At 39.9% G+C, this 18,441-nt stretch overlaps 2 protein-coding genes across 2 annotated transcripts in view; one reads left to right on the plus strand and one right to left on the minus strand.

Annotated features, from left to right (window-relative positions):
* Positions 1–14,710, minus strand: part of OMA1 (OMA1 zinc metallopeptidase) — a 92,854-nt gene extending 78,144 nt beyond the window's left edge. Inside the window, exons 1-3 of the mRNA XM_063427231.1 lie at positions 14,515–14,710; positions 12,100–12,569; positions 9,776–10,004 (exon numbers count right to left, since the gene is read on the minus strand). Coding sequence (XP_063283301.1) covers positions 9,776–10,004; positions 12,100–12,545 — 675 coding nt within the window. The 5' untranslated portion in view covers positions 12,546–12,569; positions 14,515–14,710. The remainder of the gene's footprint in view (positions 1–9,775; positions 10,005–12,099; positions 12,570–14,514) is intronic.
* A 310-nt stretch (positions 14,711–15,020) lies between these two features.
* MYSM1 (Myb like, SWIRM and MPN domains 1) overlaps positions 15,021–18,441 on the plus strand; it is a 35,728-nt gene continuing 32,307 nt past the window's right edge. Inside the window, exons 1-2 of the mRNA XM_063428000.1 lie at positions 15,021–15,196; positions 17,557–17,632. Of these exons, the coding sequence (XP_063284070.1) occupies positions 15,141–15,196; positions 17,557–17,632 (132 nt within the window). The 5' untranslated portion in view covers positions 15,021–15,140. The remainder of the gene's footprint in view (positions 15,197–17,556; positions 17,633–18,441) is intronic.

An 18,441-nucleotide genomic window follows, 5' to 3' on the forward strand; every position in this document is an offset into this window, starting at 1 on the left:
GAGCTGACCGAGGTGCTGAACGGACCGGCGGAGGAGGAGAGAGCTGACAGGAGCTGCAGGAAAGGTAAGTAACATCTCTCTGCAGCCCCCACAGCCCCCTCCTACACAGCCCATCCACTGGACCACCAGGGAAGGAGAGCCCCCCTCCCTGGCCAGCTAGCAAGCAGGGAGGGGGGACGAAAAAATGTATATATAGCAATAATAATAAAAAAAATAAAATTAAAATAATAATTAAATAAAAAATTATAATAAAATAAAATAAAAAAATGTAATGAAACAAAAAAAATATTAAAATAATAATTAAAAAATAAAAATGCCCACCCCCCACCAAGGCTCTGCATCACACTCTGCATTACACACACTGCATTCATACACGCACACTGCACTCATACACACGCACACTGCACTCATACACACAGCATTCTCATACACACACACAGCATTCATACACACACACAGCATTCATACACACACACAGCATTCATACACACACACAGCATTCATACACACACACTGCACTCATACACACACACTGCACTCATACACACACACTGCACTCATACACACACACTGCACTCATACACACACTGCACTCATACACACACTGCACTCATACACAGCATTCTCATACACACACACTGCACTCATACACACAGCATTCTCATACACACACACTGCACTCATATACACACTGCACTCATAGACACACTGCATTCTCATACACACACACTGCATTCATATACACACTGCACTCATAGACACACTGCATTCTCATACACACACACTGCATTCATTATATACACACACTGTAAATAAATATTCAATTAATATAATTTTTTTAAGGATCTAATTTTATTTAGAAATTTACCAGCAGCTGCTGCATTTCCCACCCTAGTCTTATACTCGAGTCAATAAGTTTTCCCAGTTTTTTGGGGTAAAATTAGGGGCCTCTGCTTATATTCGGGTCGGCTTATACTCGAGTATATACGGTAGTTTTTCTTCTTTTAAATATAGTCTCCTCCTTTACTGTGTTGATTCCCTTTATGTATTTAAATGTTTCTATCATATCCCCCCTGTCTCGTCTTTCCTCCAAGCTATACATGTTAAGATCCTTTAACCTTTCCTGGTAAGTTTTATCCTGCAATCCATGAACCAGTTTAGTAGCCCTTCTCTGAACTCTCTCTAAGGTATCAATATCCTTCTGAAGATACGGTCTCCAGTACTGCGTACAATACTATAAAGTGAGGTCTCACCAGTGTTCTGTACAATGGCATGAGCATTTCCATATTTCTACTGCTAATGCCTCTCCCTATACAACCAAGCATTCTGCTAGCATTTCCTGCTGCTCTATTACATTGTCTGCCTACCTTTAAGTCATCAGAAATAATCACCCCTAAATCCCTTTCCTCAGATGTTGAGGTTAGGACTCTATCAAATATTCTGTACTCTGTCCTTGGGTTTTTACGTCCAAGATGCATTATCTTGCACTTATCCACATTAAATGTCAGTTGCCACAACTCTGACAATTTTTCTAGTTTACCTAAATCATTAGCCATTTGGCTTATCCCTCCTGGAACATCAACCCTGTTACATATCTTAGTATCATCAGCAAAAAAACATACCTTACCATCAAGACCTTCTGCAATATCACTAATAAAAATATTAAAGAGAATGGGTCCAAGTACAGATCCCTGAGGTACCCCACTGGTGACAAGCCCAAGCTTCGAATATACTCCATTGACTACAACCCTCTGTTGCCTGTCACTCAGCCACTGCCTTACCCATTCAACAATATTGGAATCCAAACTCAAAGATTGCAGTTTACTGATAAGCCTTCTATGTGCAACAGTGTCAAAAGCCTTACTGAAATCTAGGTAAGCAATGTCTACTGCACCACCCTGATCTATAATTTTAGTTACCCAATCAAAAGTATCCATAAGATTAGTTTGGCATGATCTCCCTGAAGTAAACCCATGTTGTCTCTGATCTTGAAATCCATGTGTTTTTAGATGTTCAACAATCCTATCCTTTAACATGGTTTCCATCACTTTCCCCACTACTGAAGTAAGGCTTACTGGCCTATAGTTGCCCGACTCCTCCCTATTACCTTTCTTGTGAATGGGCACAACATTCGCTAACTTCCAATCTTCTGGGACTACTCCTGTTATCAATGATTGGTTAAATAAATCTGTTAATGGTTTTGCTAGTACACCACTAAGCTCTTTTAATAGCTTTGGGTGTATTCCATCAGGTCCCATTGACTTATTTGTCTTTACTTTTGACAGTTGAAATAGAACCTCTTCCTCTGTAAACTCACGTGTAATAAATGACTCATTTATTCTTTTTCTTAACTGAGGTCCCTTTCCTTCATTTTCATCTGTAAATACCGAACAAAAATATTAATTGAGGCAGTCAGCTAGACCTTTATCCTCTTCTACATACCTTCCTTCTTTTGTTTTTAACCTAACTAATCCTTGTTTTACTTTTCTTTTCTCATTTATGTATCTAAAAAAAAGTTTTATCCCCCTTTTTTACTGACTGTGCTATTTTCTCTTCTGTGTGTGATTTGGAAGCTCTTATAACTTGCTTAGCCTCTTTCTGCCTAATCTTATAGATCATTCTGTCTTCCTCACTCTGTTTTTTTTTATAATTACTAAATGCTAACTTTTTGTTTTTTACTATTTTGGCCACATCTGCGGAGTACCACAGTGGTTTCTTGAACTTTTTGCTTTTACTGACAAGCCTAATGCAATTTTCAGTTGCCTTCAGTAGTGCAACTTTTAAATAATCCCATTTCTCTTGGACTCCATTTGAATTGCTCCAGTCTGATAATGACTCCTTTACACATATTCTAATTTTAGAAAAGTCTGTTTTCCTAAAGTCTAAAACTTTTGTTTTTGTGTGGTGTGACTCAGTCACTGTTCTTATATTAAACCACACTGACTGGTGATCACTGGATCCTAAACTTTCCCCTACAGTAATATCGGATACCAAATCTCGATTTGTTAACACTAAATCTAGTATGGCCTCTTTACGAGTTGGCTCCTCAACGACCTGTTTTAGAGACAATCCCATTAGGGAGTTTAGAATATGTGTGCTCCTGGCACAAGCAGCTATTTTTGTTTTCCAATTCACATCAGGAAGATTAAAGTCACCCATGATGACAACTTCCCCCTTCATTGTCATTTTAGCTATTTATTCAACTAGTAGATTATCTAACTCTTCAATTTGTCCTGGGGGCCTATAAATCACACCTACACGAGTTACTGTGTGATTACCAATTTCTAACGTAACCCAAACGGACTCTATGTTCGCCTCACTAACCTTTATTAGGCTAGATTTTATGCTATCCCTCACATACAGGGCCACCCCTCCCCCTTTCCTGCCTTCTGTCATGCCTTAATTATGGTATCCTCTTACTTCCTGGTTCCACGGAGCTTAGCCACACCTCTTTATGACACCGTCTCCCTATTTAATCTGACCGCACCAGCTGATCGACGCTGGATTAATGAACTACGTTCCGTACTCACGAACCGGCTGCAACATCGTTGTGAAAGCCTCTGTTACAGGACCGGACTGGGAGACTTCAAGTTCCCTTCACCTTTCCTCGTCCACGACTAAAGCTGAACTCTCACCATTCAGGATAAACCGCCTCTGAGGAGATCTCGGGAACCAGTGTTCTATGTGCCGGAAGCCAAGTAAAACCTCTGTGATAAGCGTTGCATCTCAAAGCTGTTATTTCCTGTCTCCAAAGTCCTTTGATAAAACAAACCCGTTACAGCTAACTTCAACTCATACTTTGTCTCAGTTAGCTGCATCTGTCTTGCTTCAGTTAAAGTCTGTGGAACAGCTATTGTAACTTCTTATCACCTAATTAATTAATACTACTAAAGGACTCTTTCTGCTTCAGTTATCGTTTACTACTTAAAGCTACAGTGCCTATAATTGTGGACTTCAGTTATCGTTTACTACTTAAAGTTACAGTGCCTATATTTGTGGACTTCAGTTATCGTTTATTACTTAAAGCTACAGTTCCTGTAAATTGGAATTAAAGTCAATACCTTTTACTTTTTATAATAAATATTCAAACTATAAGAAATCTGCAGTTGTGTTCCTTCATAACAAATGTTTAGACATGACAGATTAATCCAGCCATTGTAATGGATCCAGCAGATTTCGATTCTACTATAACTACGCTGAATCAAAGAGTTGATACACTAGCCCAAGGTGTGCAAGACCTGCAAGTTACTAACGAAAGAATTCGCATACAATAACTTTTTTCATACCAGCAGTAAAATGACTCCATTTCTATCCAATTATGGATTTCATCCTTCCTCATTTCCTGCTCAGACAGTTTCTTCATCTAATCTCTCCGATTCGAATCAAATCTCTCATATGTCCTCTTTATTCAAGAAATTGCATGAGAATCTAGAATTGGCCTCCTCCAATCAAAATAAGTTTTTTGATACAAAAAGACAACCTTCACCTTCTTATAAAATCGGTGATCTTGTCTGGCTTTCCTCAAAGAACATCTCTACAAATCGTCCATCAAAGAAGTTAAGTTCTCTTTTTCTTGGTCCTTTTCCAATAATATCGGTTATCAACCGTAATGTTGTTAAATTGAAACTTCCACCAACTTTAAAGCTACATCCTGTTTTTCATGTGTCCTTGTTGAAGCCTCATCATCCTGACCCTTTCCAAAGAAATGTCACTACTTCTCCTGATCCCATATTGGTCCAGGGTGAAGAAGAATACGAAATTCAAAGTATACTGGATTCAAGGATCCATCGTGGCTCCTTACAATACCTCATCAGATGGAAAGGATATGGAATTGATGAAGATACATGGGAAAACTCCTCTGTCGTTCATGCTGACAAATGAATTTCCAAATTTGACAAGCGTTACCCTTCTAAGCCAAGTCAATAGCACCCAGAGGTTGCTCATTAAGGAGGGGATACTGTCATGCCTTAATTATGGTATCCTCTTACTTCCTGGTTCCACGGAGCTTAGCCACACCTCTTTATGACACGGTCTCCCTATTTAATCTGACCGCACCAGCTGATCGACGCTGGATTAATGAACTACGTTCCGTACTCACGAACCGGCTGCAACATCGTTGTGAAAGCCCTCTGTTACCGGACCGGACTGGAAGACTTCAAGTTCCCTTCACCTTTCCTCATCCACGACTAAAGCTGAACTCTCACCATTCAGGATAACCGCCTCTGAGGAGATCTCGGGAACCAGTGTTCTATGTGCCGGAAGCTAAGAAAAACCTCTGTGATAAGCATTGCATCTCAAAGCTGTTATTTCCTGTCTCCAAAGTCCTTTGATAAAACAAACCCGTTACAGCTAACTTCAACTCATACTTTGTCTCAGTTAGCTGCATCTGTCTTGCTTCAGTTAAAGTCTGTGGAACAGCTATTGTAACGTCTTATCACCTAATTAATTAATACTACTAAAGGACTCTGCTTCAGTTATCGTTTACTACTTAAAGCTACAGTGCCTATAATTGTGGACTTCAGTTATCGTTTACTACTTAAAGTTACAGTGCCTATATTTGTGGACTTCAGTTATCGTTTATTACTTAAAGCTACAGTTCCTGTAAATTGGAATTAAAGTCAATACCTTTTACTTTTTATAATAAATATTCAAACTATAAGAAATCTGCAGTTGTGTTCCATCATAACAAATGTTTAGACGTGACACCTTCCCTGTTTTTTCTATATAAAGAGTACCCTGGTATTGCTATGTCCCAGTCATTTTTCTCATTATACCATGTCTCAGTAGCAGTGACTAAATCTGCACTATCAGTTGCCATTATTGCCACAAGTTCATGGATCTTATTCCCTAAACTGTGAGCATTTGTAGACATGACTCTAAGCTTATCATTTTTTAACACACTTGCTACAGGCACCTTCTGTCCTTATTTTGGGGGACAATTGGATTGGTGTTTTATCACCCTTTTGCGCCCCCCCCCCCCCCTCCTAGTTTAAATACATTCTAGCAAAACCTCTGAACTGCTCATTGAGAACATTTGTTCCCTTTTGAGAAAGATGCAAACCATCTTTTTTGTACAGTTTATTTCCATTCCAAACAGAGCTACCATGAGAAATAAAGCCAAATCCTTGCTCCCGACACCATTCACCAAGCCACAAGTTAAAGTCCCTAATACGCATCCGCCTGTCGTTCTGAGTGTTATGCACAGGCAGAACTTCAGAGAATGACAGTATGGAAGCAACCTGCCGTATATCATTGGCAAAAACACTAAAAACGTCCTTAACCTCTGAAACCTCATTGCAAGCCAAGTCATTTGTCCCTAGATGGACAAGTACATCCAATTCGCCTTCCTGCTTTGCTCGCTTAACAATATTAAAGATACGTCTCCTGTCTCTGTGAGCAGTAGCTCCGGGAAGACACCTCACAAGACCACCATTGTCCATCTCCACACCTCTTATGATGGAATCCCCTTTCAACAACTGCTTTCTATTAGGCCTCACCATAGTCTCCAAGCCTCTTTCCACAACACCACTAGCCTCAGTGCCTCTCTCCACAACACCACTAGCCTCAATGCCTCTCTCCACAACACCACTAGCCTCAAATACATGGTACACATGTTGAGGTATAAGTTACTATTAAAGAGGCACTTTAAGCACCATGACAAACTTGATGGTACATAAAGGACTATGCTCCAGCTCTCACTTCTGCAAGTGGCATAGAACTGGCACAGTTTGTCCAAGTACCTTATATCAGGGTTTTCTTTTTTAAATATGGCATGCCACACAACTTCTACAGAGCTCTTCCTCCTCCCTGGAGATCTTTTCTTAGAAAGCAACAAATTGTAACCTAGCCGACACACTGCACTGAACATTCGAGTGGCTGAAGTGACCCTTTACATTTCTATTCTAATTGAAAAGGATCCTGTCATCTGTTTAAATATTATATTCCTAGGATAATCAGTTAAATTATCATTATTATTATTATTATTAAATAGATCGAGAAATGTTTATCCTGTTTTAAGGATTGTTAACAAAATATACAGACAGATGGCGTAGTGTTGTTGAAGTTTGTTTGCTTTTTTGGGTAGCCGTCGGCTTTTTATTCCTTTTCCTATAATATTGCTAAAAAATTAGAAATTGGCATGAGACAAACATGAAACCATAAGCTAAGGTTTCCTGAACACCAGAATAATTACTTATTAGAGGCTTTAGTCCCAAAACTGTGATCCTTTGATCAAGCACAAGGAGTTTTTGATTACAGACTGCGGGAGGCTGTAAGATGCACGGCACAGATTAGCTGTCAACCGCGCAGCTCAAATAAGAAACATTCAATTTAAACAGCTAGTAAAAGTCTTTTCCTTATTCTGGGATCAGTGAAGCAAATCAAGTTTTGTTTCACTGTCCAGTCTTACCAAGATCTAAGCTGCGTTATTCAAGGAATTAATGCGCAGCTTTCGCCAACATCACAGAAGTATATACTATTCACTCCCTAGTGCATTTCTTGTGACACCTGGGATAGGGTGCTAGAAATTAGCAAAAGAAAGGTCTACGGTGCCAGAAAATAGTTTCCACAGTAGTCTCATGGTGTGCGATTGCTTTGCTGGTGTAATCAGCAAGAGAACAAAGTTAAGAAGGCATTTTATTGTATAGTATACAGAAGTATTGGGAAACACTTCTTAAATTATTGAAATCAGGTGTTTCAATCAGACCCATTGATTCGGGTGTATAAAATCAAGCTCCTAGCCACGCAGTCTGCATTTAAAAACACTTGTTAAAAAAAAATCATCATTATGAAAAGCTCAGTGAATTCAGTGAATTCAGTGAAAAGTGAAAGCATGCTACTGTGGTAGGATGCTACCTTTGCAATAAGTCATTTTGATAAAAGTGAAAGTTTTTAGGACACGAAGCAGAAGACCACGTAAAGTCAAGGAGCAGGGTCACTGAGTGCTGAGGCACATGGTGCGTAAAAGTCGCCAATGCACTGCTGATTTCATAGCTGAAGAGTTCCAAACTTCCACTGGCATTAATATCAGCACAACAACTGTGTGTCAGGAGCTTTTTGAAATGGGTTTCCATTGCCGAGCAGCTGCATACAACCTTCACATCACCGAGTACAATGCCAAGCGTTGCCTTGTTTAGTGTAAAGCACGTTGCCAAGGTTGAGTTTGGTGTGGAAGAACTTGACTGGACACACAGAGCATGCCCAGTTCACAATGCAAGGTCCATGGTTCAGTTTGGTGTGAAAGAACTTGACTGGTACGCACAAAACACTGACCTCAACCCCATCGAACACCTTTGGGATACACTGGAGTGGACATTAACATTACGAGACAGGCCTTATCCTACAATATCAGTACCTGACCTTGCAAATGTTCTACTGGATAAATGGGCAAAACTCCCACAGAAACACTCCAAAATCTTGTGGAAAGCCTTCCCATAAGAGTGGAAGACCTTCAAAGACGGTAGCAACTACATATTAATGTCAATGTTTTTAGAATGTGATGTCATAAAAGTGAGCAAGAGAATATATACATAAAATAATGTGACTCACCAAACTTGCTATTATTTATTTTCTATATTAATAATACACTTAAAGGGACACTCCAGACCCATCAAGCACTTTAGTTTGCTTAAGGGTTTTTTTTGTGTTAAGAGTGTGCCAATGCTGTACTGCCTACCAGCTTCCTCAAGGTGTATCGTAACGTGACGTGATGTGCTTTGGAACCTTCTTAGAGGTATTGTGGCAGCTTCGGGAGCTGGTAGAGATCTCTTGTCATGCAGCCACTTCCAGAAAGCCTCAAAGAGTGCTTCCAGTCTATGGAGAATGTTGGACATCTCTCCATGGAAGTCCAAAGGGCTTGCAGCGTCGTCCGCTATCTTGTTTGTGCTACCTTTGGTAGAGCTAGTACACAGTTGGAGCAGGATAGCTGCTGAGATGAAGAGTAAATAGGGCATCGGATTCCTTGGAACCTTGCTTACGCAAGTCGGACCTTGGTACCCACTAGACCTCAGATGTGTCATCAGAGAAAAGTGACTACAGAGTGCTTATAGATCACGGGAAGCATTCCCATGCCAACCTATTAACTCAATAAGTGGAGTATGAGCTGACAGCTATAAATAAGTAGCCAGAACAGCCAAGAAGTGAGATTTAATCGGTGACTCCTGAGGAGTTTGGTTGTCATTGCGGTCTGGATTTTTCACTCTGTGGAGCTAAACTCAAGAGGCATGCAATTGCCAATCTGTGATTGGACAACCACAGAAAGCCTGGACTGGGTTAGAATGGGAGCGCTTGCAAAGGCTTCTGACAATAGATCTGCAGATTTTTGCAAGCTGTTTTTAGATATATTTCCAATGAAAAAAAAAAAAAAGCATAATTAAGTGCATACATGTTTTCATTGGCGGTTTAAATACTAAACACTGGAGTGTCCCTTTAACTACTAATTCCAAAGTTTGTGGTTTTGATCAGAAGGAAGGGGAACAATAGACATTTACAATAATGCAGCAACATTCCAACCCTAAATCTGTATTTATTTTGTTAAAGACCCCGAGACAGTCAAACCATTGATTCTTTCACATAAAGTCTTATTTTTAAGAAAATAATATGAAGCTCTGTGAGTGCATTTGATTTGCTACCTATTCCATATATTTGGCAGTAATTCACTGACGTCTAACAAAGAAGAGAGACATACTACAGGGAGCAGGGGTTAATACATTATTATAATTATATTTGCTTAACACAAAAGAAGTCATAACACAGCTCTCCGTTGTATTTTACTCACATTTTCATATTCCATTGTAGTGATAAAATTGTAGTGCTCCTTTTTGAAAAGTAAGAGCCGGCTCCGTCCGGTAATGGGACTCTCCTCCAGATGGGTGCAATAAAATAGGATGAAGACGATCCCTAGTGAGGTTACACTAGCAATCAGCTTCCACTTGTTTTGTTTTAGGTTTTCTTTGAACATCTGCCGTTTGTTGGAGGGAAGACTTTTCCACCATTTTCTTACACTCCTGAGAACCAAAACACAAATAAGAAAGACTGCAGTATGTGCCACATGAGCCACGTAAATTAGAAAGATCAAAGTGCTAAAGAAAGGTAAACCCAGAAAAGCAAGCACAGCATTGAAGACTTTTCAGTTCATTAAAAACTGTAATCTAACTGTCAGTAATATAGTGAATACTCTGTTTGTAAAGATGAAAAGGGTTTATCTGCTATACAGTGAGTTCAAAACTAAATTGCAGTGGAGGCCATAATAGCATAATGAAAAGACCAAAATAGTACTTTTATTTTCTCTCATATCAGCTATTTTGACCTACAGTTTATCGCTGGGATATCCAAACTTTTTTCAAAGAGGGCAAGATTTGATGAAGTGAACATGCGTGAGGGCCGACCCTTTTGCCTGACATTCTTTGAACCATTAAAATTAAATGCAAATTAACTATTTTATGCAAAATTGAGCGGCATACTTTTCATTTGATCTCTTTATTCTGTCCCTTTTCTCCTTTATACTGTCCCTTTTCTCTTTTATTCTGCCCCTTCATTCTCTGCCCCTTCTCTCTTTTATTCTGTCCCTTCATTCTCTGCCTCCAAGGAGAAAGAACCAAATCCTGCAACGTCAACGTCCAAGAGATCGTGAGAACTCAGACTGAGGACGAGCAGTGACTGCACATCCGTCTGCGTTCTCGCAATCTCTTGGCCCCCAGTGAATCCCTGCGAGCTGCTCAGGACCGCGGCTTTCAAAGATCCAGGGATCCTGAGCAGTGCTCGGGGATCCACAACAAATAGTATTAGCCAAATAACCCGTGGGGCTGTATTAAACCGGAACAAGGGCCGCAATGGGCCCGCGGGCCGGACTTTGGACATGACTGGTTTATAGTTTACCAGGCAAACGATTATTTAGGGAACAAACATCTGTATCTTATTCACTCAACATGAAATTGCAGTGAATTAGTAAACAAATTGCAAAAATTAGGTAAAAACAGCCAATTTGTAAAAAATAAAAACTCCTCTATAGTCACAGCCATGCTAAATGAGCCTGAATTTTGCAAAATGTGCAGTTTGCTACAGTTCCGTGTTTAATCCCTTAGTGAAAGTTTAGTGAATATATCCCTGAATCTTCACAAATTTCTAAGTCATAGCTGCAAATAAGTGATCCTTTAGTTCTTGTGACAATGTGGATTTGTTTTAATAATTCTGACAAAAAATGTCAGCAGACATCCAATAAAGATCCATTACTCCAGGATTACTCAGGGATTTGAAGTGTTCATGGTGGTAGGAGTCCGCATGTGCTGTGTTTTCAGTTTTAAAACACTGCACATCCCGAGATATTTGTAATTGTGTTCTGGAGGGCTAGTAGCAACTCAGCACATGACACTGGCAGCCCAGAACTCGGTTCCGAGCTGCCAATGTCAATTCTGTCCATAAAATAAGTCTGTTGTCAGCTTGCACTGCAGGCTGACAAGAGACCTAGAGTTCTATGCCTGCAAGGGGAAACTAACTCTCCCCTCCCAACCAACCATTCTCATTTCCTCCCGCCTCCCTCTGTTCCACATTGTTGTTTTTAAACTAAACTCTCCCTCCCTTCGCCCGGTGAGTGCGCATGCATTCTGAGCTGACTAAATGGTCCAAATCGCAGGCTTCTCAATGAGTAATTGGAACGCACACTGCCTCAGGGACGTCAGAAGGGGGCACGGAAGATCAGCACTGGGAGCTTTGCTGGATTCCAGGTAAGTAAAACCTTTTTCTCCAGGTTTTACTACAAATTGAGATGGGGAACCTCCTCCACAGTGCCCAATAGGGCATTTTACACTGGAAATGGTACCCCTTCTCAAAAGGGTTATAGTAAACCATTAAAGTGTTTTTGACTTAAAGGCACACTCCAAGCAGCATATCCCCTACAGCCATAGCTAGAAGTGCTCTGGCACCATCCCAGTGCAAACCCTACGCTGAAATCTGGAATGTCTGCACTCCATTTGGTCTTCACTAGGGCTCAGCACAGCCTAGATAGGATCGCTCTCATTACTTGTGAGTGTTCATCTCACGCTCTAAGCTAATATACTTGATCCTGCATTTTCTACATTTTCTACAGCTCTAATAAGAATTCACCTGCCAAGGATGATTGCAAAGAGCTTCTGTACTGGTTTTATTAATAGCCAAACATGGGGAGGTAAGAGAACATTCAAACGTGCCGATGTGTGGATTGGCCTGTAGCAGTGACTATGCAGCTGACCAGCCAACCTTAAGGAAATGCCACCAATCATTGGCACACACGAGTGGAGATTTCCACATTGTAGGTAATTATTTAATGATGCCCCAATTCTCCTTTGGGTGACCCATTGGTTTCCTTCAGCCTTGTATGGGGATGAGTTGAAATGCTTAGAGCATGTTTTTTGTCGATAAAGTTCTGTGTGTTCGTTGTTGCACCATGACGCTGAAGCCTTTGCTTTTGGTGTTGAGCTTTGAAATGTGCTTCTGTAACACCTTGCTGAAATGAGTTTTTGGAAAGTCAATATTTTCTGTCTGGAGATTTGAAGATGATGTATGATGTCCATACTTTTCTCCCAGAATGGATCTCCCTAATGATTAAAAAAAAATGAGAAAACAAAAAATAAAAAACACAGCATTGTAGTCAGTTTAAAAAAATATATAATTAGATTAAAAACATAACAAAAGTTAAACCGGATAGAACTTATGGCAAAAAGGTAAAATGCATCCATCCAGTATATAGGATATGGCAGCATACATCTGTGGTAGCAGATAAATTATTTTTAATTTTAACCAGATTGATTAAAGAAAAAAAAAAAAATACTTTTAAGATTTATCCTTTTTTTCTCTATTACAGCAGCACCATAAAAAATGCTGGTTTCAGTAAGTGCACATGCTCCTACATACAATGACGCTTAGCATGTCCCAAAACACTCTCTCGCAGCTAACCGTAGAGAACTGCAGTGTGGACGATAAAAACAGAAATGTGCAGAACTGAGAAAGGAATTGATATTTGTAGTCCAAAGCAGCCAAATTGGAAAACATTTTTGTTATTATTCATCAAATTAGCAATTTCCTTGTCAAATGGCAATTTCCTTCAGTTAACCAGAAAACTGTTGTCATACTGCAGGCATGCATATTTGTAACATCTAGAAAATGAACCTGGACAACACGGTTAGGGTTATCCACTACATGACTAAACCCCGAACTGTAGCGAAATGAAATCCGAATTAAAAAAAATGTAGGTACCGGTAAGTGAAAAATTCTCCCACTTTGCTGCAGTAAAGCTATTTTTAGCCTTGCTTTTACAACCGGTATTTTAATTCCCTATGATTCAAAGTTTTGATTATTATTTATATAGCGCCAGCAAAGTCTGTAGCGCTGTAAAATGATGATTAAACCCTCTGTCGGGTTAGTCACGAAACTTCTAATAGAGCTGTACCGAATGGGGCAAAACCATCCAGCCACATATGATGCCATTTCAATTGCAAAATCTGGACATTATTCACGTTATTGAACAATGTCCAGATTTTGCTAATTGTTTTCGGATTTCAGCTAATATCAAGACATGTATGTCTCAAATTTGGGCCCAATGCTTCAAATTCATAAGATCACCATATTACTTTAAGGGAGGTTTAAACCTCCCTATGACCCTACCTATTTTGCTGCAAGTGGGGCCATATCACCTAAGTGTCTCAAACTGCCTAGTCGCAGGTGGGAACTACTGTAATATAAGAGGGTTGGGAATCTAGTGTGCCCCCGCTCCCCACCCTTGGGGGCTCTAGTTATATTATTTGGGGGAGGGCATAGTATGCGGCATGGGCACACATTGGCAGCATGTGGAAGCTCTAAATAATGAAACAATAATGAAACAATGGGTGGTGGACGTGCCAATGTAAAAAAAAAAAAAATTGACAGAAAAATTAAAAGCTACGACAAAGTGAATTAATGAATTCATCTGACCCCAGCGAGAGCTCGTCATAATGTAGTTAGTAGAAATCTAGAAAAGCGCAAAAAAGTTGTGTTGCATATAAGTAACATATAGAAAGTTGTTGTTTTTGTTTGTTTTTTACTCCTTTCAAGAAGGGGGAAGCAGGGAGAGCCATGGGGGCAGAGAGTCACTTTAATGTTAGGAATACATATGTGTGTTTAAGTGCCGGTAATATGGGTGGTCCTTTATTTATGCCAGTGAGTATTAGCGCTGTAGATTATTTTGGTGCTTTATAAGGAAGTGTTAGGAAACGGTGTACGTACGTGCAACATAAATAGTTTTAAAGTTAAACCACTTGCATTTATGCAGCTCTTTCTTGAAACAATCATATTGTAAATGCAATCCAAGGCTGAGCCTTATTATTATTATTATTATAATAAAGATGTTTTGGACTACATCTCTCATAATGCTCTTACAGACATAATGCTAGCAAAGTATCAAGGGAGATGTAGTCCAAAACATTTGGAGAGGTCGAAGGTTCCCCACCCCTAGTTATTTCAGGTACAATGTGTCCACAGCCAGGTTACCTCTGTTAGTGTACTTACCTCAGCTTGGCATGTGACTATGGGGGAGGGTAGATCAGGGTCACAGCTAACAGCCAGTCCTGGTAAACATGTAACCAAGGAGAGTCAGTGTGGCCCACTCACATAACACCCTGTGCAGCCCGCTGACAAACTGCACGAAAGGTCCTTGCTGCCTTGACAGCAGCCGCCATATTGCTACACCCCCTACCTATACCTCGGCCTTCTCTTTTCTAATGACTAATTCTCGTAACGAAAAAAAAAAATGTAGCAAGCTGTCACCAAGCACAGTATAACATGCAGGGGACACGGTTTCTCCGGCCATTTGCGGCTGCGCGAGGCATAGTCAGCGGGTGTACCAAGATGGATGCTCGTGCCATTGGCAGCGAGAGTGGGGGGGAGTAAGGTGTAGCAATATGGCGGCGCGGCCATTGCCCGTGAAGCCTCGGGTGTACCAAGATGGCGGTCGTGTTGCTTCCTGATTGGCTGGTGGGAGCAGAGACGTCATTTCGGAGGTTTGTGTGTTGGGGCCCAGGTCCCCAGTGATGTCCTGCTCAGACCCAGGCCCCGTGCAGCCTGCCTCCCCACCCCGGGCTGCTGGCCCCGGCCCGAGCTCCTGCGGTTAGAGCCTGGAGGATACTGGAGCCATCATGGCGGAGGAAGCAGATGTGGACATTGAAGGGGATGAGAATGAGTGCAGCAGGGGGTGAGAACTTATACCATGGGCTCTGTTATTATTCTTCTTCTTATTATTATTATTATTATTATTATTATATTAGAACTTATACCATGGGCTCTGTTATTATTATAATAATAATAATAATAATAATAATTATTATTATTATTATTAGAATTTATACCATGGTCTCTATTATTATTTTTTTATTATTATTATTATTATTATAATATTAGAACTTATACCATGGGCTTTATTATTATTATATTATTATTATTATTATTATAATATTAGAACTTATACCGTGGGCTTTATTATTAATATATTATTATTATTATATTAGAACTTATACCCTGGGCTTTGTTATTATTATATTATTATTATTATTATTATTATAGAATTTATACCGTGGGCTTTATTATTATTATTAACTGACAGAATGTGCCATTATTTAACCATTGCAGGCACTTACCTGCCACCTACCTCTGCTGCTGGCTGACCTTACTGTTTAAATGCATGGAGTGATGACAATAGGCTTCCTGATGAAAGGGACACTATAGTCACCTGAACAACTTTAGCTTAATGAAGTAGTTTCGGTGTATAGAACATGTTCCTGCAGCCTCACTGCTCAATCCTCTGCCATTTAGGAGTTAAATCCCTTTTTTTATGAACCCTAGTCACACCTCCATGCATGTGACTTGCACAGCCTTCCATAAACACTTCCTGTAAAGAGAGCCCTATTTAGGCTTTCTTTATTGCAAGTTCTGTTTAATTAAGATTTTCTTATCCCCTCCTATGATAATAGCTTGCTAGACCCTGCAAGAGTCTCCTGTATGTGATTAAAGTTCAATTTAGAGATTGAGATACAATTATTTAAGGTAAATTACATCTGTTTGAAAGTAAAACCAGTTTTTTTTTTCATGCAGGCTCTGTCAATCATAGCCAGGGGAGGTGTGGCTAGGGCTGCATAAACAGAAACAAAGTGATTTAACTCCTAAATGACAGTGAATTGAGCAGTGAAATTGCAGGGGAATGATCTATACACTAAAACTGCTTTATTTAGCTAAAGTAATTTAGGTGACTATATTGTTCCTTTAACCCTTACAGCCCCACATGGGTGTGTTGTGCTCTGCCTTGGCTGCTCCAGCTCCATGATGAGTGTCATTAAATAATATGGAGTCTAGAAGGGGCTGCTGAGCTAAAATGTCAACCTTGATGATTCCCCTTTCTCTACTCTTGTTGCAAATACAACCTCTTGCCCAAACAGCTTGCAGTGCAGGTAAATATAGGATTTGTATTATCTGAATAGTTTCAGGGTTATTTACTAAAGTGAGAGTTGTCGGAAAAATTCTCCAAGACAGCTGTGCTTCGAGATCATGCTGTCAAGCTATTCTGGTCCAAAATATAAAATGCACTTTCAATTCTCTTTGAATTCCCAACAATTCTCAGTTTAGTAAATAACTATGTGTTTAACACAATAAAGAAACACTCTAAATACCATAACTACTACAACCTGCTATAGTGTAGCCACTGTGTTAAAATAGTTTGACAACTTACCCGTGTCCCCAGGTACCTGCTTATCATTGATCTCCTGCAGGACATCTCTGTAGACTTAAGCACAGCTGATGCAGGACAGCAGTCATTGGCCGAGAGCATTCAACTGATGCTCTCAGCCAATGAGCATGTGCCTGTATAGTCTCACTTTGATGTATAGCTTAATACGAATTTCTGTGCTGGTGAAGACCGAATGCAGCAGATGTAGTCCCAAGCGCCTTGTAGAACCAAGGTAAGTTGTCAAGCCATGCTAAAACGGTTGATATCTTACTGTGGGACTCCTTACATGGCACTCCTTGTAATGATACTTTAAAGTACCACAGTTTTATGTTAAACATAACCCCCACTACTGCATTTTATGTCTCTTTAAAAGGCCTTTCTAAGTGCCACAACCCAAACACTGTGGTTTGTAAATAGTATGACATTCACCTCATTCCCCTGGTTGCCTACTGTGAGGCCCCACTTCACAGATATTATTAAAATGGAAGTTCATCTTCCATGTCCGATATATCCGTTCTGTCCATATTTAGACAGAGCTCATTGGCTGAGCGCATCAGGTGACATTCTTGGCCAATGGTTTCCATCCAAAGATGGGCAGAACTTATAGTTGAGAAACACTTTGACGTTTACCTGGTTGGAGCCAGGAGACTCTTTGCAACACAACCACTTCTGTGAGCTATAGTGATTATGGTGCTTAGAGTGCATTTTTTAATAAGCTTGCACACTTTATTTTAAAAGAAACCTTTCTCACAGAATTAACCATAATGCCACTCATAATGTTCTATAATGTTCTATAATGTAAATGTTTATTGATTTATATATTTCTATGTTTACAGAGCTCTTGAAAACCTGAACACAGGATTTGTTCCAGACCACTACTTGGATTCAGTGTGGAAAAATGATGAGCTTACAGTGAGTAGTTGGTGTATCATGTACTCTTTGCTTCTGTGAAGAAGTGATGATGCCCTTAATGCAAGTATGTCACTTCTCTTGAATTGACTGCTCCTTATTTCCTTACCTTAGTAAATACTGCTCAATAGGTTATTTGGGTAAGTAGATGTGTGTAGGTAACTATAAAACAAACTTCCTTTATGTGTGTGGGACCATGGGGTTAAATCATTTACAAGGTATATTCTGACTGTCGGGACAGCCAGACAAACAATATAAGTCTATAATCAAATCTGTTTCACTTGTCAGGAGAATAATGGTGCAACTGTTGCTAACTTTTAGTTGAATGCCGGGTAGTGCCAAAACCCCATACGGGAGAGTTTCCATGTAAGGGGAGTACAAATGGAGAGTCCAGGCATCTGGCAAAAAATAACGTATCTTAAAGGTTCAGTATAACCACCATAACAACTTTGCATGATTAGTAAAGTTTATGGTTTAGGAAGTATCTTTCACCGATACTTAGTGGCTTAAAATTGCAGTGATCCATCTTTATCTTAGTTTAATCAGTTGTATTTAGACAACGCACACACAAGTGGGAAGGATCCCCTTATACTTTCCTGTGAGACCTGCGTGCATGTGTCGTTGGCAAGCCCTGCTGATCGCTGTTTCACATAAAACTGATAGCAGCTCTAGTATGGCTCCTGTCACTTTATTGAACAATTACACTCATGCTAAGCTGACCCGCATCCAGTCACCACAATCCAATTTGATGAAATTTGACATTTAAAATGCGTAATTATAAATTCTGTATTAGTGTTGCATGGTAGGAGGGG

This window comes from Pelobates fuscus, chromosome 7, assembly GCF_036172605.1.
Source record: "Pelobates fuscus isolate aPelFus1 chromosome 7, aPelFus1.pri, whole genome shotgun sequence".
NCBI classification, from domain to species: Eukaryota; Metazoa; Chordata; class Amphibia; order Anura; family Pelobatidae; genus Pelobates; species Pelobates fuscus.